The following is a 17,164-nucleotide window of genomic DNA, read 5'->3' as shown; positions in this document are numbered from 1 at the left end:
TCAAGTCATAGCATCGTATAGACTTTAGAGATACAGTGCGGAAACAGGCCCTTCGGCCCACCGAGTCCGCGCCGACCAGCGACCAGCCAAGGTTAATTGGCTTGGTAAAATTGTACGTTGTCCCTAGTGTGTGTAGGATGGTATTAGTGTGTCGGGATCACTGGTCAGTGCAGAGTCAGTGGGCCGAAGGGCCTGTTTCCCTGCTTTATCTCTAAAGTAAACAAAACTAAAAAGGATAGTCCGAGGGCCTTCAATTAGGTAGATGGTAGGTCAGGACGGCTCTGTAGTTGGTGATAGGATGGTTCAGTTGCCTGATAATAGCTGGGAAGAAACTGTCCCTGAAAGAGACATTTGGCCTCCTTCCTCATTTCTGTTGAGTGTGTCATGGCCAGGCGATGGTGCTAAATTAGATTTTGGAGAAGTTGACTTCTCAGACGCTGTTTCCTCAGGCTGGTGAATCTAGAACTGGCAGCTTTAGTTTAGTTTAGTTTAGAGATACAGCTTGAAGCGATTGGAATTGGTTAAAATACAAAGTTTAGTTGTTAGTTTTGTTGAGTTTAGCTTATTGTTACGTGTACCGAGGTCCAGTGAGAAGCTTTATGTTGCATGCTAACCAGTCAGCGGAAAGATTATACATGATTACAATCGAGTCATCCACACTGCACACATACAGGATGAAGGGACTAACACTGAGTTTATCAACAATGAGGTGCGACTGAGTGAGCATGTCAGCGTGGTGTTGTTGTAAAGCTGGACTTAATCACAGCCTGTTGAGTCAGCCAGCATGGAGCATGTTCAGTATGTGGAGAGGGCTGTTGAATTATGTCCATGCATCTGTGTGGCCTTCACTTGTCTGGGAACTGGAGACTGGCCTGATAACTCGACCGGTCCTCAGGGGCGGCCGTGCTATACGGACCTAGATGTGCGTCCGGTACTGGGATCAGACCACCCGCCTTCCTGAATCCCAGTCCCAGCGAAACGTTCACTTTTCACACAACTTTCATTCCCCCTCCCTCCCCTCGGCCCCGCAGTTGTGCCTTCCAGCAACTTTCCAGAACACTTTGTGTTGGTCCCGACTTCTTTTAAAGTTTAGTTTAGTTTAGATACAGCGCAGAAACAGGCCCTTTGGCCCACCGAGTCTGCACCGACCAGCAATGCCCGCACATAAACGGCATCCTACACGCACGAGGGACAATTTACACATACACCAAGTCAATTTTACCTACGTACCTGTACGTCTTTGGAGTGTGGGAAGAATCCGAAGATCTCGGAGGAAACCCACGTGGTCACGGGGAGAACGTACAAACCCCGTACAGACAGCAGCCGTAGTCGGAATCAAGCACGGGTCTCCGGCGCTGCAAGTGGTGTAAGGCAGCAACTCTACCGCTGCGCCATCGTGTCGCCCGTGTAAAAGGAAAAGCTCCACTCACAAGTGGTTTGGCAAAAATGGCGTATATGAACCTTTCCAACACAATAGGAGGCCATTCAGCCCACGGTGCCTGCCTGGTATCTTTGAAGCTACCTTGCAATTATTCCCACCTGACCCTTCATAACTTCATGTTCATAAGTCATCGTGGCAGCATTAGGCCATTCGGCCCATCGAGTCTACTCTGCCATTCAATCATTGCTGATCTATTTTTCCCTCTCAACCCCATTCTCCTGCCTTCTTCCCATCACCTTTGACACCCTTACTGTTTGTGCCGAACATGATGCCCAGTTAAACTGATCTCATCTGTGTCTGCAAGTGATCCATATCCGTCTATTCCCTGCACTTCCATGGATATAGAGAACTTCCATGTCCATGCTGACCTTTGTTGCCAATCTACGCAGATCCCATTTGGCCACATTAGGACGGTAATGTTTTATTTGCCTATTTAAGTGTCCGTCTAAATGCCTCGAAGTGGTAGCATTTTATTTGATTCCATCTTTGTGATAGAAAGAGAGGCAGTCAGACACGGACAGAGGGAGGTCGAGAGAAAAAGAGAGAGATTGCGAGAATGGGAGTCGGAAAGAGAGAGAGACTGTGGGACGGGCAGCGGTGGAAGGGAGAGGTGGAGGGAGATGGGCTGATGTCTGTCTGTGACACTCACACTGCAACATGCCTGTGAGTGCTCAGAAGGTGGCAGCATGCCACAGTGTTTAACATTGCTAACGCATATTGTTCCCATTCCTTTCTGTTTGTCCTGGGTTCCTCCTCTGTCAGCGTGAGGCCCAGCATAAATTGGAGGAACAGCGCCTCATATTTTGCCTGTACATGAACATTCTCTAGGACCTCCTGCGTACAGGAATGAGATCCTCAGAATCCTTATTAACATCCCAGTTAGACCACTAAAGATAGACACAAATTGCTGGAGTAACTCAGCGTGTCAGGCAGCGTCTGTGGAGAAAAGGAATAGGTGACATTTCGGGTCGAGACCCTTCTACAGACTGAGAATACCTTGTACAGGGAACCCCGGCAATGATTCCACTGGGTCTTGCCCTTCCCCCTCCTTTTGTTTTGCTGGGTTCCCTGCAGGAGGTCTTCTCAATCCGAAGAAGGGTTTCAGGAAGCTGATTTCACTCTTCGTACCCCTTCGTTATCACCTCCTCCACAACCAACAATGGACCATTGTGGGCTCCTCGGTGAATCCCAGCTCTGAATCGTTCTCTACCCTCTCCCCTGACTCTCGGTTTGTGGAAGAGTCTCGACCCGAAACGTCACCTGTTCCTTTTCTCTAGAGACGCTGCCTGACCCGCTCAGTTACTCCAGCATTTTGTGTCTACCTTCGGTGTAAACCAGCATCTGCAGTTCTTTCCTATCCAGTTAGGCCACTCCTTGGTTTTTACTCCAGAAAATGCACCCACTGACTCTTGACTTCACCATTTAAAACCCCAACCTCTGTCCTCTTGACCTAATCATTTAATACCTCATTGCTTTCTGGTGAATTTGTGGAGCTTCCCCTCCGGGTTTCATGGCTTCCAATGGCCTTTGACCACTCTCTGTTGACTCGAGAGGGATGGTCGAGTGGATCTTTGAGGCTAACTTCCTTAAAAATGGCAACATTACCTTTGGTAACAAGACATTTGGTTGAGGTCTTGTGCCTTAATCTTTTGATGGGAATGGGGAATTTGGGAGAGAGAGGGTGGGAACTCACCAATGGCACAGTGTAGAGCTGCTGCCTTACAGTGGCAGAGACCCAGGTTCGATCCTGACCGTGTGCGGAGTTTGCACATTCTCCCTGTGTCCGCGTGGGCTTCCTCTGGATGCTCCGGTTTCCTCCCACATCCCAACGATGTGCGGGATTGTAGGTTAATTGGCCCTCTTGTAAATTGACCTAGTGTGGAGGTCAATTTACAGATAATATAAACCTATTGTGACTAGTATGACTGAGGATTGGCATGGAATCATTGATTGGCCTAAGGGCCTGTTTGCATGCTGCATCTTTGCAGCAATGATCTCAATGAAAATGTTGAAAGTTCTTAGCCAACCAGCTAAATTGCACTCCCTGCTTAGCCAGCTGTCAAAGCTGTAAAACCACATAAATGTTTCTGAAACTAACGGGAAATAATTAAATGTTAATCAGATTATTGGGAAAAATAACATTAAAAAATTGTTTAAAGTATTTAAATAAACAAATCTTAAAAAAACTGGGATTTAGCCAAATCCCTTCCAGCTGTTGATGTCCTTTGAAAGCAAAGGCATCTTTTGATTATTGGCGCAGGGTTTCGAACTTAACATCAGCCTAAATGCTGGGAAACTGACGACTTTGCACTCTGCTGCAGACCACATCCCTAAGTTGTCTGCAAACATCTGCCAAGGAAATCCCAAACCTCACGGGCAGCTGTGCAAGGAACAGCTGGATTTGCTCATTGGGCTTCCAACAGTTTCCCTCGAAGTCCAGTCACCTGTGTCCCTCTGCAGGTGAAGTGCTAGGAACTGATCGTGGGACTCCAGGTACAAGCGTTTGTTTTGTGTGTAACTGAGGTAAGGGTCTATCCTCGGCACTGTTTAGTTTAGTTTATTGTCACGTGTACCGAAGTACTGTGAAAAGTCCTTAAGATCATAGACAATAGGTACAGGAGCAGGCCATTTGGCCCTTCGAGCCAGCACCGCCATTCAATGTGATCATGGCTGATCATCCCCCATCAGTACCCAGTTCCTGCCTTCTCCCTATATCCACTGACTCCGCTATTTTTAAGAGCCCTATCTAGCTCTCTCTTAAATTATAGGAGAAGAATTAGGTCATTCGGCCCATCAAGTCTACTCCGCCATTCAATCATGGCTGATCTATCTCTCCCTCCGAACCCCATTCTCCTGCCTTCTCCCCATAACCCCTGGCACCTGTATTAATCAAGAATATTTGATTGTTGCATGCCAACCAGTCAGCGAAAAGACTATACATGGTTGCAATCGAGCCATGCACAGTGTATCGATACAGAATAGAGGGAATAACGTTTAGTGTAGGGAATACAAAGCCTATAACATTTAGTGCAAGATAAAGCCCGATTAAAGGTAGTTTGAAGGTCTCCAGTTAGGTAGTTGTGAGGTCAGGCCCGCTCTCTAGTTGGTGAGAGGACGGTTTAGTGCCTGATAACAGCTGGGAAGAAACTGTCCCTCCCAGCTACCTAACTGGAGACCGTCAAACTATCTTTAATCGGACTTTATCTTGCGCTAAATGTTATACACTGTACCTCAGTACATGTGAGAATAAACTAAACTAAACTAAAACTAAAGCTGAAGCTAAACGAAACTATATTAAACTAAACTAAACTAACCACACCCCTTTGCCCTCTCCACTGTATCTCGCCCCTTTGTGCAAATCCCCACTGATACAATGGTAAGCAACTCCATTAAACATTTTAAAGTATCATCTTTCAGGTTTGTGCTCTCATAGAAAAGATTAGCTCGTTCAGTTCCACGGTTTATTTTTTTTAAAGTTCCAGGTGCAAGATCACTCCCAGGAACGACAGCTTGCCGGAAGGATTGTGAACCTGAATTTGTCAATGTTCTTTTATACCTTTGAGGTCGGGAAATCTCGCAGCCAGCTTGCATAGTTCCGATGAGTAAATGTTTGCCTGGGTTAGAGGAGGTGAAGGTGATGGTGGGGGGGGGGCGGCTGAGAGAGGTCAGGGGTATAAACATTAACCAGATGAGGAGACCTTGAATGCTTGTTGATATTGGAAGGGAGGCTCTCTCACCTGGGAGTAACGAAGCTCTGTACCAGACGGCAGGAGGGACAAGGTTGGTGCGGACGAGGTTTGTGTGAGCGGGTGGGAGCAGTGTAGAGTGTGTGAGAGAGAGAGAGAGAGAGAGAGAGAGGGGTAGAACATCTTCGCACGATCAAACAGTACCACCAAGAACTCTCAGAGGGCAGCACAATGGAAGCGTGGTAGAGCTGCTGCCTCACAGCACCAGAGACCCAGGTTCAATCTTGATTACGGATACCGTCTACGGAGTTTCACGTTCCCCCTGTGATTGCGTGGGCTTTCTCCGGATGCTAATTGTAGGATAGAACTAGTGTACGGTTAATCGCTGGTTGGAGTGGACTCAATGAGCTAAAGTGCCTGTTTCCATACTGCATCTCTAAACTAATCTAAACTAAATTATACTAAGCTAAACTAAATTAAACTCAACTAAACTAATCTAAACTAAGCTAAACTAAGCTAAAATAAACTCAACGCAACTCAACTCAACTGAAGGAAACTAAAGGGAGTGCGCTTGTTTTACAGGTTGCCCGGACCGTCCAGGGTACCAGCTACAGTGAGTGCCACCAAGGTGCAAGGAGCCAACAACCTCAACAGACGGAGTCAGAGTTTCAACACCATCGACAAGAACAAGCCCCTACAGTATGCAGGCAGCTGCGAGAGAGGTAAGGGCGATCTCTCTGCTGACTGGTGTTACTCGTGCTCCTGACGTACTTTTCACAGACCACCAGATCACCCGCAAGGGTAGCAAGTGGGATGAAAGACATCGGGGTGGTTCTACCAGCCGGGTATCCCTGTTCCCCAACTGGGGCCTACTTGCTGTTCCAAAGACTTGTGGGTTGGCAGGTTAATTGGTCACTGAAGTTTGTCACAGTCATAGAGTCATACAGCGTGTAAACAGGCCCTTCGGCCCAACTTGCCCACAGACCAACATGTCCCATCTCCACTCCATCCATCTGCCTGCGTTTGGCCCATATCCCTCTGAACCTATCCTATCCACGTAGCTGTCTAAATGTTTTTTAAGCATTGCGATAGTACCTAGTGTGTTGGTGAGGAGAAGAATCCGAAAAGAGCTGTTGGGAAAGTAGGACAGAAAGTGCTGGAGTAACTCAGCAGGTCAGGCAGTATCTGTACACTGTGGATGGCTTGATTGTAATCATGTACCTTCATTCCACTGACTGGCTAGCACACGGCAAAAAGCTTTTCACTGTGTCTTGGTAACAAATTAAACTACACCAAACTAAACTAGAAGTGTATAAAATCATGAGGGGAATTGATAAGGTGAATGCACAGAGACTTTCACCCAGAGTAGGGGAATCAAAAACCAGAGGACATAGGTTTAAGGTGAGGGGGAAAATTCAATAGGAATCTGAGGGGGATCTTTTTCACACAGAGGGTGGTGGGTGCATGGAATGAGCTGGTTAGTTGGTAGTTGATGCAGGTGGATGATAAGAACATTGGACAGGTACATGGATGGGACAGGTTTAAAGGGATAAGGGGCCAAATGCAAGCAGGTGGAACTAGTGCAGATGGGGATCTTGGTCGGCACGGGCAAGTTGGGCCGAAGGGCCTGTTTCCGTGCTGTATGACTCTGACTTGCCATTGCATAGTGCGTGAGGGTAAAGAGTTTATATGTTGCAAGGAGATTCTTGTGCCGAGTTACCCTGAGGTAATGTGATCGGATACGGAGTCTGTGCGGAGTTTGTGCGTTCTCCCTGTGACCGCGTGGGTTTTCTCCGGGTGCACCGGTTTCTTCCCACATCCCAAAGACGTGTGGCTTTGTAAGTTGATTGGCTTCTGTAAAAATTGTAAACTGTCCCTGGTGCGTAGGATCGTGCTGGTGTACGCGGTGATCGTTGGTCGGCGCGGACGCGGTGGGCTGAATGGTCTGTCTCCCGCGCTGTATCTCTAAAGTCTATAGTATCAAGGATACGGCTAAGACAGGAAGACAGTCGGCAGCTCGGGGCCTCCTGTCCTCTCACATTGCCAAACATACCTGTTGATGCTTCAGGCCTGACGTCACTGTAGTTGGCTTGTGAATGTTGGGGGTGTTTTCTAAGCTTACAGCCATGTGTGGAAGAAGGCACAATGGCCCCTTCTATTTGGCCCACACACACACATACACACACACATTCCCGTCCGTTGCTGCCTGCGGTCTCGGCAGCATGTTTCATTTGGGAATGGAAAAGGAGGAATCGTGCCTCGGAACGAACAAACCGCCAGAACCGCTCGCCTCCCGTGGAGGAGGTTTCGTTCAGGACCTCGCAGGAGGAGATCGCAGCTTGCTTCCAATGCCGGTGGGAGGGCTACCAGGAATGGGTCTCCAGGCTAGCTGAATGTTTGAGGAGGAAGGTTGGACAGACCTACGAGGCAGTCCTGGCTTATCAGCCTCATGGTCCCTTGCTGGTGAGTCTGTGGTCTCGGGGAACATGGGGAGATGCAGCCGCCTCTCAACGTCCTGGCTGGGGGACAGGGGTTGGAGTAGAGTCATGGAGTCACGCAGCATTGAAATAGACCCTTCCGCCCAAATTGTCCATACTGACCGAAATGCCCCATCTACGCTAGTCCACCCTGCCCGCGTTTGGCCCATATCCCTCTGAGGGAATGTTTCTTCCCTGCCGTTATCAGGCAACTGACCCATCCTATTACCAACTAGAGAGCGGTCCTGACCTCCCATCTACCGTATTGGAGACCCTCGGACAATCTTTACTCACACTTTACTGGACTTTATTTTGTACTAAACGTTATTCCCTTTATCCTGTATCTGTGCACTGTGGACGGCTTGATTGTAAGTCTACAAGAGTGTATAGTCTTTTCCGAGGCTGGATAGCACGCAGCAAAAAAGCTTTTTACTGTACCTCGGTACACATGACAATAAACGAAACTAAATTAACTAAAACTTTGCTATCCGTGTACATATCCAAATGTTTTTTAAATGTTGTTTTAGTACCTGCATCAACTACCTCTTCTGGCAGCTGCTTCCATGTGCCCACCAGCCCCTTGTGAAAACGTTGCCTCTCAGGTTCCTATTAAATTTCTCCCCTCTCACCTTAAACCTGCTGTATGTCCTCTGGTTCTTGATTCACCTACTCTGAGTAAAAGAGTGCATTCACCCCTATGTGGTTTATAGAAACAGGCTCTGTGGCTCACCGAGTCTACGCCAACCAGTGATCCCCACACAGTAACACTGTCCTGCACACGAGGAACAATTTTTACAGAATCCAATTAACCTACAAACCTGCATGTATTTGGAACGTGGGAGGAAACCGGAGCACCCAAAGAAAGCATACACCATCACAGGGAGAACGTAGACTACTTACCTTGCACTAAACGTTATTCCTTTATCGCATATGGAAATATTGTCAATGGCACGATTGTAATCATGTATTGTCTTTCCGCTGACTGTATAGGACGCACCAAAATCTTTTCACTGACAGTAAACTAAACTAAACTGAACTGAACAGACGGCACCTATAGTGAGGATCAAAGCTGTGTCTCTGGTGCTGTAAGGCAGCAACTCTACCGCTGCTCTACCATGCCACAACCCTATTCTATTCTATTCTAGCCTATTCCCCTCATGGTCTTATATACTAAGATCATGAGGTAAGATGAAAAGCTGCTTTGAACGTGATTTATTTTTGCTTGCTTGCAACCGCCTCTGATCATCTGGGATATTTGGCGATAGTCAGCACAAGTGGGCTGGAAGATATATATCGTGCTGCTTCTGCGAGTCGGGTACTCCTAGGACCACCTAGGACCTAATTGCCCTTCCAAAGGTCTGCGGTTTGGTTGGTTAATCGGTCACAGTAGGTTGGCCCCTGGTGTGATGAATCCAGGGAGAGCTGATGGGAACGTTGGAAGAATACAATGGACACAAGGTGCTGGGGTAACAGCGCGTGAGGCATCATGTCTGGGGAACAAACCGGTGATGTTTCGGGTTGGGACTCTTCTTAAGACCCCAAAACGTCACCTATCCATGTTTAGTTTAGTTTAGTTTTGTTTAGAGATACAGCGTGGAAACAGATCCTTCAGCCCACCGAGTCCACGTTGGCCAGCGTTCACCCGTACACTAGCACTATCCTACACACTATAGTCACGATTGCACCGTGGTCTCTGGCGCTGGAAGGCTGCAACTCTACCGCCGTGCCTCTACGCTGCACAAATGTTCTCATGGGATGCTGCCTGACTCACTGTTACTCCACCACTGTGTGTTGTTTTTTGTATACCAGGATCTGCAGTTCCTTGTGTCTATAAGAATAGGGACCAGGGGCAGCACAGTGGCGCAGTGTAGGGTTGCTGCCTCATAGCGCCAGAGACCTAGGTTCGATCCTGACCACAGTTGCTGTCTGCACGGAGTTTGCACGTTCTCCCTGTGACCGTGTGGTCTTTCTTCAGGTGCTTCGGTTTTCTCCCGACTGTGCGATAGTGCCAGTGTGCGGGTGATCGCTGGTCGGTGCGGACTAGGTGGACCCAAAGGGCCTGTTTCCGCGCTGCATCTAAACTCTAAAGTCTAATAAAATGGGATTAGTGCAGGATCATTGTAAATGATTGCTCGATGGTCAGCATGCCCTCAATGGGCCGAAGGGCCTATTTTCCTCCTGTGTGGCTCTATGACTATCGGGGGAAAGTGTGCAGCCCGTGGTTTCTTTCAGTCGGGGTTTGAAAGGGTTGACAATCCTGGGGCAGGGAAATTCTCATTTAGCCACTCTGCATTCAACAGATTTATCAGCAGGCTTCCAGAAATAGAGATTTAATGAGGCATGGTTATCGAGTCTTCCTCAGGCAGCGCTCCTGCAGAATACAAATGAATGCAGGATTTCACAGGAGTTTGGGCGGTGGAGACAGTGTCTAACCCCATGCTCACACTGTCCACGTTGAGGAAGCAGTCGAACAGAGGGATTGCTGTGATTCTCCCCCTTAATAAATATTTCGTTTTGACACCGCCCTGGATTTTTTCTGAGTAAATAATCGGGGATTCTCAAAATCAAAATGTAGAACTGCAGATGCTGGAAATCTAAAAGATAAGCATAAACCGCTGGAAAGAACGCAGGGAAGATTTACGAGGATGTTGCCAGGACCCGAGAGCCTGAGACTTTAGACTTTAGAGATACAGCCCGGGAACAGGCCCTTCGGCCCACTGAGTCTGCGCCGGCCACCAATCACACTGTACACCAGCACTATCCTACACACAATAGGGACAACTTACAATTTCTTTACCCAAGACAATTCACCTTCAAACCTGCACGTCTTTGGAGTGTGGGAGGAACCTGGAACACCCGGAGAAAACCCATGCGGTCACGGGGAGAACGTGCAAACTCCATATAGACAGCACACGTAGTCAGGATCTAGCCCAGGTCTCTGGCGCTGCAAGGCAGAAACTCTACTGCTGCTCCACTGTGCCGCCCCTAATAGGGAGAGGTTGGGCAGGAAAATACTTTATTCATTGGAGAGCAGGAGGCTGAGGGATGATCTTATGGAAGTGTATAAAGACACGAGGGGAATAAATGGTGTGAATGCACAGAGTCCTTTACCCAGAGTACGGGAATCAAGAACCAGAGGAAATAGGTTTAAAGTAAGAGGGCAAAGATTTAATGTGAACCTCATAGGTATGTTTATTAACCGTGTGTGCATCGGCATCTTGTTGTTTATGAAGGGACCACTGTGTACATCAGTATAGTTTTTAACCTTTTAGATGTGCCAATATTCCGTCTAATGTGCTCACTTGGTCTATCTTTTTTGAAATCACTACTCATTTAATTCCCCTCCACGAGCTCCATCCCCTTCGAATTGCTTGAAAGACACAATGTGGAAACAGGCCCTTTGGCCCAACTGAGTCCATGCCGACCATCAATCACCCGATAATACTAGTTCTATGCTATCCCACTTTCCCATCCACTGGACAATTTACAGAGGGCTAATTAACCTACAAACCCGCACATCTTTGGGATGTGGGAGGAAACTGGAGCACTCGGTGGAAACCCCACATGGTCTTTATTTTAGTTTAGTTTAGAGATACAGCATAAAAACAGGCCCTTTGGCCCACCATAGCGACCAGCGATTCCAGCACATTAACACTATCCTACACACCCTAGGGACAATTGTACATTTCTACCAGCCAATTAACCTACAAACCTGTATGTCTTTGGAGTGTGGGAGGAATCCGAAGATCTGAGGAAGGATGTGCTGGCTCTGGAGAGGGTCCAGAGGAGGTTTACAAGAATGGTTCCAGGAATTAGTAGGTTAACCTATGATGAGCATTTGTCGGCACTGGGCCTGTACTCGCTGGAGGTTAGAAGAGTGAGGGAGGACCTCATTGAAACACAGAATAGTGAAAGTCTTGGATAGAGTGGATGTGGAGAGAATGTTTCCACTAGTGGGAGAGTCCAGGACTAGAGGTCATAGCTTCAGAATTAAAGATCATTATTTTCGGAAGGAGATGAGTTGAAATTTCTTTAGTCAGAGCTTGGTGAATCTGTGGAATTCTTTCCCACAGAAAGCTATCGAGGCCAAGACAGTGGATATTTTTAAGGCATTGATAGATAGATTCTTGATTAGTTCGGGAGTTAGAGGTTATGAGGAGAAGGCAGGAGAATGGGGTTAGGAGGGAGAGATAGATCTGCCATGATTGAATGGTGGAGTAGACATGATGGGCCAAATGGCCTGATTCTACTCCTATTCCTTATGACCTTGGAGAAAACCCATGCGGTCACGTGGAGAACGTACAAACTCCGCACAGACAGCACCTGAGGTCAGTATCGAACCCGGATCACTGGCGCTGTGAGACAGCAGCTCTATCCGTCGTGCCACTGTGCCACCCAAAGGGAGAATTGAAATATTTTGCTCTACAAGCACCGTTCCCAATCCCTATTGAATGTTGCTCCACCAGTCTCTCAGGCATTGCATTCCCGAATCATAAAATCTTAGTGTGTGGAACATTTCCTCCCTCTGTCGCCCCTGTCTCCTTTGCCAATTTCCTTAAATCCACATTCTCTGATTACAGACCCTCCTGCCAGTGGAAACAGATTATCTTTATTTACTCTATAAAAGGAATTCACGGTCAAAACACCTTTATTAAATCTCCTCATAGACATTGCTGCTGTATGATAGACACCCCCCAACTTCAGTGAACAAGCCATGTACATAGAAGTCCTGAGATACTAACTACCTCATTTGGCGACCCTTGGACTATCTATAATTGGACTTAACATAAAACTTTACTGAACTTTATCTTGCTCTAAACGTTATTCCCTTTATCATGTATCTATACATTGTGGATGGTTTGATTTTAATCATGTAGTCTTTCTGCTGACTAGTTAGCACGCAACAAAAGTTTTTCACTGTACCTCGGTACACGTGACAATAAAGTAAATTAATCTAGAACATTGAACATAGAATAGTACGACACAAGAACAGGCCCTTCGGCCCACAATGTCATGCCAAATACGAAGCCAAGACCATCTCTTATCTGCCCGCGCATAACCCATATCCCTCCACTTCCTGCGTATCCATGTGCTCGTCCAAAAGCTTCAAATGCTACTATTGTACAGTATCTGCCTCCACCGCCACCTCAGGCAGCGCGTTCCAGGTACTCATCACCCTCTGTGTAAAATAGTTACCCCGCACATCTCCTCTAAACCTTGCCCCTCTCACCTTAAAGCTATGCCTGGGGGCGTCAACTCACCTGGATTCCAGGCCCAGTACTGGACCGAGTGGCCAAAGAAGGGTCTGGACCCAAAACGTCACCTCCCCATGTCTCCAGAGATGCTGCCTGCCCCTCTGCATTACTCCAGCACTTTGTGTCCTTTTGTGTATTAACCAGCATCGCCAGTTCTTTGTTTCTACTATGATCTCTACAATGATAATCCCTTACTCGGTTATAGAGGACAATCGGCAATCGGCAAAAACATGCACCATCTCACCACGCCTGCACCACACTGCAGTTAGAAATTCTGGCCTGTATGTGTGGAGCTATTAAAGTGAATTACAGTTCCCTCTCGATTTGGAGGTGTTGGATACACCGTGTTAAAAGGTGTATGTGTGTTTCTGTTCTGAATTATTCACCCATTCTCTGTACAAACGCTAAGGCTGACTTGTGAGAATGAGTGAGCCGGTCCGAATGCTGGTGCTAATTAACTGATTATTGCTGCATGTTGCAGGGCACAATGATAAATAATTTTACTCCAAAGAGAAGCAACACGGCCAATCTCCTGCCTTGTCGTACATTTGCATCGTGAAAGTTGGTGATTTTCCGCTTGGCTGGTTAACCATTAGGTCCAACCAAGGTCTTGCATTTCAATTGCTCCAGCTCTCCGCTGTTGCAGTTAATACTGCGGTTGCTCTTACGTCCAATATCACCATTTAGAAAACATTTGTACTGCAGTGGATAACCTGCAACATTGAACTGATCCCAGGAAGGATTGGGTTAACATATGATGAGCTTTTGACGGCACTGGGCCTGTACTCGCTGGAGTTTAGAAGGATGAGGTGGGGGGGGGGGGGCCTCGTTGAAACTTACCGAATAGTGAAAGGCCTGGATAGAGTGGATGTGGAGAGGATGTTTCCACTAGCAGGAGAGTCTAGGACCAGATGCCATAGCCTCAGAATAAAATGACGTACCTTTAGAAAAGAGAAGAGGAGAAATTTCTTTAGCCAGAGGGTAGTGAATCTGTGGAAATCCTTGCCACAGAAGGCTGTGGAAGCCAAGTCTTTGGAGAGATATTGGAGAGTCATAAGGAGAGATAAGGGCGGCACAGTGGTGCAGTGGTATTTGCTGCCTTGCAGCGCCAGAGACCCAGGTTTGATCCTGACCTCAGTGCTGTTTGCACGGAGATTTGCACGTTCTCCCTGTGACCGCACGGGGTTTCTCTGGGTGCTACAGTTTGTGCTCTAGTGCGGGCCTGGAACGTGCTGCCAGGGGTGGTGGTGAAGGCAGATACGATAGTGGTGATGAAGAGGCTTTTAGATAAGCGCGTGGATGTGCAGGGAATGGAGGAATATGGATCACATGCAGGCAGAGGAGATCAGTTGGACTTGGCCTTATGTTCAGCACGGACATTGTGGGCTGAAGGGCCTGTTCCTGTACTCTATGTTCTATGAGCCTTGGTGGGTGTAGATGTCTACCCTGAGTACAGACCTGTGTGAGGGAGCTGAGAGAGATAAATTAATTAAAGCAGATCTACTTAATACAAAACGGAAGATGCGTGGGAGAATGTGGAACGTCCTTGACTATGAATCTAAGAGACCATTCAACTCTCCAACGTCAGTCAGTCCTTCAATCGCTGCATACAATTGAACTCTATTAGGTTCCATAGTTGCTACTTATTTGTCAAAGGCTGTGGAACAATATGCAGGCAGGCAAGAACACGCAGTGTGGTAACAAGGGCAGCTAGTTTGGTCTAATTTATTATTGTCACTTGTGCGGAGGTACAGTGAAAAGCTTTTGTTCATGTGCTATCCAGTCAAAGAAAAGACTATACATGAATCAAGCCGTCCACACTGCACAGATAAAGGATAAAGGGTACAACATTTAGTGAAAGATATAGAATAAAAGTCCGATAAAGTCTGATTAAAGATAATTCAAAGGTCTCCAATGATGTCGATGGTAGGTCAGGACCGCTCTCTAGTTGTTAATAGGACGGTTCAGTTGCCTGATAACAGTTGGAAAAAACTGTCCCTGAATCTGCAGGTGTGTGTTTTCAAACATCTGTACCTCTTGCCTGAGGGGAGAGGGGAGAGGGGAGAAGAGGGAGTGAGCGGGGGTGAGACTGGTTCTTGCTGAATCCTTGCAGTTTTCTCAAGTTCAGAGAGCAAGCTGAGTCTCTTTGCCAATGGCAATCCCCAAACGAAAAATAATTAGCTGCTTTTTACCTTCTGTACAAAAGCACAAAATGCCGGAGGAACTCAGCGGGTCAGGGCTTTCTGTCCTGACCCAAAACTTCACCTATTGCTTTTCTCCAGAGATGTTGCCTCACCCTTTGAGTTACTAAGGCAATTTTTGCCTATCCAAAACTAAAATGAGCTGACATTTGAAGGATGTGTTCCCACCTCCCCCCGCCACCTGTTATTCCTGCTTTACACTTTAGACTTTAGAGATATGGCGTGGAAACAGGCCCTTCGGCCCACTGAGTGATCACCCTGTACACTAGCAGTATTCTGCACACTAGGGACAATTTACAATTTCCAGAAGCCAATTAACCTACAAACCCGGACGTCTTTGGAAAGTGGGAGGAAACCGGAATACCCGGGGAAAACCCACGTGGTCACATGGAGAACGTACAAACTCCGTACAGACAGTACCCATGGTCAGGAACAAACCCGGGTCTCTGCCACTGTGAGGCAGCAACTCTACCGCTGTGCCACTGTGCTGCCCCAGGAATCTTTTGCTTGGGCACCACAACGGCAAAACTGCCCCACATCTCAGCTGCTGTCTGTGCAGAGTTTGCGTGTTCTTCCTGTACTATGTTGGTTTCCTCTGGGTGCTCCCACAACCCAAAGACGTGCAGGTTTGTGGGTTAAATGGTGTTGGTAAATTGTCCCTAGCGTGTTGGCTGTGGATGAGAAAGTGGGATACACAGAACGGGTGATTGATGGTTGGCCTGGACTCAATCATGTGTTCATTGGCATTGTTCTTGCTCCATGTATGGTTTTTATCTGACTGGATAGCACGCCAACAAAAATGGTGGCATAGTGGAGCAGTGGTAGAGCCGATGCCTCTAAGCTCCAGAGACCCGGGTTCGATCCTGACCTCGGGTACTGTCTGTGTGTGGCAGCCACCCGACCGCTGCGCCACTGTACACTGCTCCCCCTCTGAGGGGTATCGGTGGTTTGACATTGATCGTGATTTCTTCTCTCAGTTTCAGAGACGGCCAAAGGTCCGGCGACGACAGGAGGCATGAACGGGGCCGTGGTGACTGCGGCAAACAGTGGGCACCAAACCGCCTCTGCCATCCCTTCCCCCAGCTCCGGGAAACCCTGGCGTAGCAAGTCGATGAACGTCAAGCACACTGCCACGTCGCCCATGCTGAGCGTGAAGCCGCCGAGCCCTGCCACTTCCCCCACCGCCCCCGCCGACCGCTCGCGCGCCCCCCACCCTGAGACGCCCAAGGCCACGGGCGGAGGAGAGCAGAGATCCATGCTGGAGAAGTTCAAGCTGATCAACAGCAGGACTGCGCTCCGACAGCTCGGGCACCAGGGGGCGCTGCCCGCGGAGGGCGCCCGTGACGAGGGACCGCTATCGGAGAGCGGGGAGGCAGAGGGAGCCAGCGGGAGCAGCCCCAAAGCACAGTCCAAGGGGCCATGCCAACGGACAGGCAGCAAAGCCCCAAGCCAGAAGAAGCCCGGGGCAGCCCATGCTAAGGAGGAGCGGGAGAAAGAGAAGGGCAAGGGGCCGAAGGCGGCCAAGGACGAGAAGGGGAGCGAAGTGCCCAGGAAGAGCTCCAAGATCGCCAGCCTCATCCCCAAAGGGGGCAAGCCTGCGGGAGCGAAGAAGGAGAGCGCGATCCCGGCCTCCAGCGGGATCCCCAAACCAGGATCCAAGATGGCCGCCGGGAAGACACCAACCGTCACCGTGCCGACGGGAGCCAAGGACCCGGAGAAAGCCAAGAGCACCAAGGGGGGTAGTCCCAGCCACTGCCTGCCGAAAGCACCGGGCGACAACAAGGCTCCCGGCCCCTCGGATGGGAGGGGCGCCGCACTACCCACCTCTCCACCCTCCTCCTCCTCCATCGCCACTGGGGTGTCCGGCGGGCACACCGCGGGCACTGCCAACGCACACGTCTATCTCCCGCAGTCACAGCAGCAATACAACCACCCCAACACTGCCACCGTCGCCCCTTTCCTCTACAAGTAAGTAGTGCGCTGCTAGCACGGGAAGAGGCCTTTCAGCCTGACCGCCCCTCGTGTGTAGGGAGTGGATGTGAATGTGGGATAATATAGGTCTCGTGTGAACGGGTAGTCGATGGTCAGCATGGACTCCATGCTG

The 17,164-nt window shown here is 48.6% G+C and overlaps 1 protein-coding gene across 8 annotated transcripts in view; it reads left to right on the top strand.

Annotated features, from left to right (window-relative positions):
• Positions 1-17,164, top strand: part of nav3 (neuron navigator 3) — a 330,490-nt gene that overhangs the window by 186,581 nt on the left and 126,745 nt on the right. For 7 of the 8 annotated variants that reach the window (XM_033037973.1, XM_033037971.1, XM_033037967.1 and 4 more), the window contains 2 exons: positions 5,710-5,849; positions 16,038-17,028. In XM_033037973.1, the coding sequence (XP_032893864.1) occupies positions 5,710-5,849; positions 16,038-17,028 (1,131 nt within the window). The remainder of the gene's footprint in view (positions 1-5,709; positions 5,850-16,037; positions 17,029-17,164) is intronic. The other variant, XM_033037966.1, reaches the window with a different exon arrangement.

The sequence above is a fragment of the Amblyraja radiata genome, chromosome 19, assembly GCF_010909765.2.
Source record: "Amblyraja radiata isolate CabotCenter1 chromosome 19, sAmbRad1.1.pri, whole genome shotgun sequence".
Lineage (NCBI taxonomy): Eukaryota > Metazoa > Chordata > Chondrichthyes > Rajiformes > Rajidae > Amblyraja > Amblyraja radiata.
This window is presented reverse-complemented; position numbering and strand designations above follow the sequence as displayed.